General features: G+C 40.1%; 1 protein-coding gene across 1 annotated transcript; it reads right to left on the bottom strand.

The window, feature by feature from the left end:
• Nucleotides 1–3,464: 3,464 nt before the first annotated feature.
• On the bottom strand, nucleotides 3,465–4,415 carry LOC150053320 (olfactory receptor 52N2-like). Its single transcript, XM_090349028.1, has one exon. The coding sequence runs from the start codon at nucleotides 4,413–4,415 to the stop codon at nucleotides 3,465–3,467; it is 951 nt and encodes a 316-aa protein (XP_090205154.1).
• Between the last annotated feature and the right edge of the window lie 444 nt (nucleotides 4,416–4,859).

Raw genomic sequence — 4,859 nt, 5'->3', positions numbered from 1 at the left:
GGGATCACTGTTGCTGGGAGTGTAAACTCATTCAACCACTATGGTAAGCAGTATGGCGGTGCCTCAAAAGACTAGATGAACATAGAGCTCCCCTATGACCCAGCAATTCCACTACTTGGCATTTACAAGGACATACTAAATCCACTAGCACAACGATGTTCATTGCAGCACTATTTACCCTAGCAAAAACATGGAACCAACCCAGATGCCCCTCAGTTGATGAGTGGATCAACAAGATGTGGTATTTATACACAATGGAATTCTATGCTGCCCTCAGAAAGAATGATATTACCCCATTTGTAAGGAAATGGAAAGACTTGGAAAAATCATATTAAGTGAAGTAAGCCAGACCCAAAGGAATATAAGCTCGGTGGTTTCCCTCATTTGTCATAATCAGTAGAAACCTTGGGCTCTCCTAGCACAGATTTGCAATAGAGCAAAACCTAGATACATAAGGCCATATAGAAAGACACTAAATGAAAGGACCTCCAAGATATAGAAACAAAAGCCACATAATGAGTGATTGTTGTCCTTAATTTACTATGTTATCTCTCATCTCTTTTGCTGTCCCTTGGTTGTCTCATATTGTTACAGTATTTCACCTTGTTATCTGATATATTTTATATGTGCTTAATTGGTTAGTTGAAATAGGATATGGAAGGGAGGAAACAAGATGAGGGGTGGAGGTGGGGGAGGAAAAATGGGGACCAAGACATGAGAAAGGGTGTCAATGTTTGTGAAGTAATGTACCTTCTATCTGGTGAATATAATGTAACCCTTCTATTTATTACAATAAAAATTATATGAAAAAAATAACCTCAAGGTTTTCTTGTTAAAGAAACAACACATTTCATCTTTCAAATGATTTCATTTCAAACGATTACAAATTTATCATTCAGTTAGATGAGAGACAGGATTCAGAGAAATCATGAGCTAAGATTCAAGTCATGATTGCATTAATTTCGGTAAACCACAAATCACAGCATCAAAAGAGACTCATGGGGGAAGCAGGTCCGATGGTGAGCCACCTAGCCAAGTGTGCTCTACATGTGAACTAGTTATTCTTTCGTGTTCCTTATCTCTGCACACCACAAATGTGGACACTGTGAAATGATGAGCCCGATGACTCTACACTAGGTATCAATTTGTCATTTCCCTCCTCTTCCTTTCCTTGGGATATGAATATGTCTTATAGTTTCAAAAATGCTTCCTTGCATTAAAATCTAGGTTTCAGTGGCTCAAATCTGATACTTTGACTCCAGATAAAACCAAAGGGAGTGAGGTTGATGTGGAAATACTGGGCCATTTTCAGCAAGTTTCTATTCTTGGCCACAGACTAAGTAGCTAGGACACAAGACAGAATTTCAAATGAAGAATTTTCCATGGTCTCTCTCTCTCCTCCCTCTACCTTGCTTCTAATTCCTATACTATATTTTCTCTGTGAGCATGAAATTGAAATTTTTTTCTAATACCACCTCCCTTAGATTCTTTTTCAATTTCTCTAGATTCTGGTCTAAAGGTTCAAATGCAATTGTGAGCCAATGTTCAGAGTCATGCCCATGTTTGAGTTTGTAATGGAGAAAGTAGCAAAATGCACTGGCCATTGTTTGTCACATACCTCAAGTATATATGTTAACTGTGCTTTATTTAGCTCATTAGTAGCCTTATACTTTGGTCTACAGTGTGACTGTTGTTGCCTGCCATGTTCTGCCTCATAGCAGAGCTCATTGTGTTATTACAATTTGTGTGTGTGTGTGTGTGTGTGTGTGTGTGTGTGTGTGTGTGATACTGGGGCTTGAATTTAGGGCCCTGGCATTGTCACTTAGCTTTTTTGCTCAAGGTTAGCACTATGCAACTCGAGCCACACCTCCACTTCTGTTTTATTGGTGGTTAGTGGAAGATAAGAGTCTCACGGACTCTTCCTGTCCACATTGGCTTTGAACTGCCATCCTCAGATCTCAGCCTTCTGGGTAGCTAGGTTTATAGGAATGAACCACCAAAACCTGATGTTTTAACCTAGCCCAATCATTGTTACTGTGGTGGAATTGATACTTCTGACCCCAAAAGTACAAATAACTATATGAACCTAATAATTCTGAAATGAAAATGTTATCAAATAACATATATGAAGCATTAGTATAATGGCTGATGAAGTATGTTTGAATATATAGAAAACAGAACAAAAATTATAAAGAAATAGAAAGTAATTTTAATAGTTTGAACATAGAAACAGAAGGTAATGGAAGTATTTTCATTAATTTGATCTTGTTTATATGCAGACTACATGATAAAAATAAGAACATATTTCTAAGCAATAATAACTCTCAATAAGGTTATATACTTTTATTATATTTTGTAATGCAAGTAATATTTTTAAACCCCAGATTTTGTTTCCAAGCCAAAAAATTCTTTTGTAAAATACATAGTGTTATTAATATAGCTTACAAAACATTGGCCATTTGTTAAAATACATCCTTTATGCAGCAAAAAGAATATCATTTTCATCAAAATAACTATTCTCTTTATTCACTTATATCTATTTCCTAAACACATTTTATTTATTTTTTGAAATATGAGACACCATGGAGTGGCCTCTTATTCTTTCTTCCTGATTAATATTATTGCCATTTACTATTTGTGAAAGCTCCATTATCTTTTCACTCCCATTTCTTTTTTCTAAGTATTTTCAAAAATACAAATGACAAACCCTTTCCATTGTCCCTGATAACTCTGCTGCTTCTTCCTCTACATTAAACTCAGGGAAAACATCCTGCTCAGGCTCATAGGCTTGGCAAAGGATAAGGATTTTCTGTAAGCTTTTTTCCAACTAGAAAACTCTCTGCTCTAGCAGCTTTCAAGTTTTCTTGGCAGTAACTCCAAGAACTTCCCAAATGTCCATAATCTTTAGCTTCATTTGTAAACAACCTGGAACATTAGTAAGAAACCTGGGCAGTATTATAATGACAAGCAGACAAACATTCCTCCCCACAAAGTGACACAAGTTTCACCTATGTGTGGAATGGAAATCAGGATAGGACTTTGGAAATTCAGTGGCGACACTCTGGGGGAGCATGCTCCATTACCTGTCTCATCAGCTCATTGCCCCGAGCTTTCCCAGTGCCTGGAATCTGGGTAGGATCTCTGACACTCTTGTCTCCTCCCTGCACACTCCCTACAGTGCACAGATGTGAGCTCACATGATAACATGGGCTTACTCTTCATTCCATGAAGTCTACCTGAAGATAAATTCTATGAAAAATGTCACTGGTTCCTACAATGCTTTTACCTACAAAATTAGTGTTCGGATTCAACATGAGTGGATTGGACTACAGTATTGTGTGTCAGAATATTCACCAAGATTCTCCTGGGCCCAATATCTGAGTTTTATATTTCCTCCCTGCCTCAATCACTTCCTTGAACATTTTGCTGCATCCCAAATCCTGCATCGTGGGTTTAGTTCATACTCAAACTGTCTTCCTGCCTAAAAACAATTTGATCACTCCTTCCTGGATCTGCTTGGTCTTCACTCCATAGATAACTGGATTCAAGGTGGGGGGCAGCAACAGGTAAAGATTGGCTATGAGAATATGGACATGGTGGGGTATGGTGTGCTCTCCAAAGCGGTGAGTGAAGAAGTTGAAGAAGGCTGGGACATAGGTGATGATGATAGCACAGATGTGTGAAGTGCAGGTGCTGAAGGCTTTGTGGCGAGCATCTGCAGATGACAGAGCCAGAACCGCGCGGATAATAAGAGTGTAAGACATGAAGATACAGACCATATCAAATCCCCCAATCAATAAGGCAGCTATGAGACCATAAATGACATTGATCTTGATATTGCCACAGGATAACTTGGCCACAGACATATGGTCACAATAGGTATGGTGGATGAGGTTGCCCTTACAGTAGGGAAGACGCTTGATCAGGAAAGTAAAGGGGATCATGATCAAGACGTTTCGAGCGAAGGTGGCTAAGCCAACCTTGGTAATGACAGCGTTGGTCAGAATAGTGGCATAGCGCAGTGGGTAGCAGATGGCCACATAGCGGTCCAGGGCCATGAGCATGAGCACGCCAGACTCCATGCCCGCCAGCATGTGGATGAAAAACATCTGGACAAGGCAGGCATTAAAGCCGATCGCCTTGAGATTGAACCAAAAGATGCACAGCATGCTCGGGACAAATGTATTGCACCCGGAAATGTCTGTGAGGGAGAGCATGGCTAGGAAGTAATACATGGGCCGATGCAGGGCCTCCTCGTGGCTGATGAGATAGATGAGCCCACCGTTCCCTGCGACCGCAATGAAGTACATACAGCAGAACGGCAGGGAGACCCACAGGTGTGCCGCTTCCAGCCCTGGGATCCCATTGAGGATGAAGTACGCTGGCGTCAGGCTGGAGCCATTTATCCCACTCATGCTGATCAAAAACAAAAGAGGCTTCTCGCTGCCCAAATAGAACATCCTGTTCAATAAAAGAGATGACAGTATTTTCTTCCAGTGACTAAGCATGAAGGTTGTTTTGCAAACTGTCTGTATATACATTTCTGAGACTATTTTCTTTTACCTTCTTGTTTGTATGATAGTCACTAAATCAAAAGTCTAAGTGTTCAGGTTCTGGCCGGATGTGGCTTGGTGCTGTAACTGTTTATTTGCACCACCTTACATTCCCAGGACATTCCCCACTGCTGAATCTTCACCCACAAACCAATCTCCAAGTTACAGAAGGAAGAAAGGACTTCTCATAGAACTGAAGTCCTAGAAATCCTACTTGATGTGTTTCCTGCATTGCAGTCCATCAAATTAGGTGAAGATCTCAACACTAAGCAAAGCTCTGATGGAGTCTGGCTTGGTTATATGTTA

This window comes from Megascapheus bottae, chromosome 16, assembly GCF_031878675.1.
Source record: "Megascapheus bottae isolate mThoBot1 chromosome 16, mThoBot2.hap1, whole genome shotgun sequence".
Taxonomy (NCBI): Eukaryota; Metazoa; Chordata; class Mammalia; order Rodentia; family Geomyidae; genus Megascapheus; species Megascapheus bottae.
Note: the sequence above shows the minus strand (reverse complement) of the source record. Positions and strands in the feature narration are given on the sequence as shown.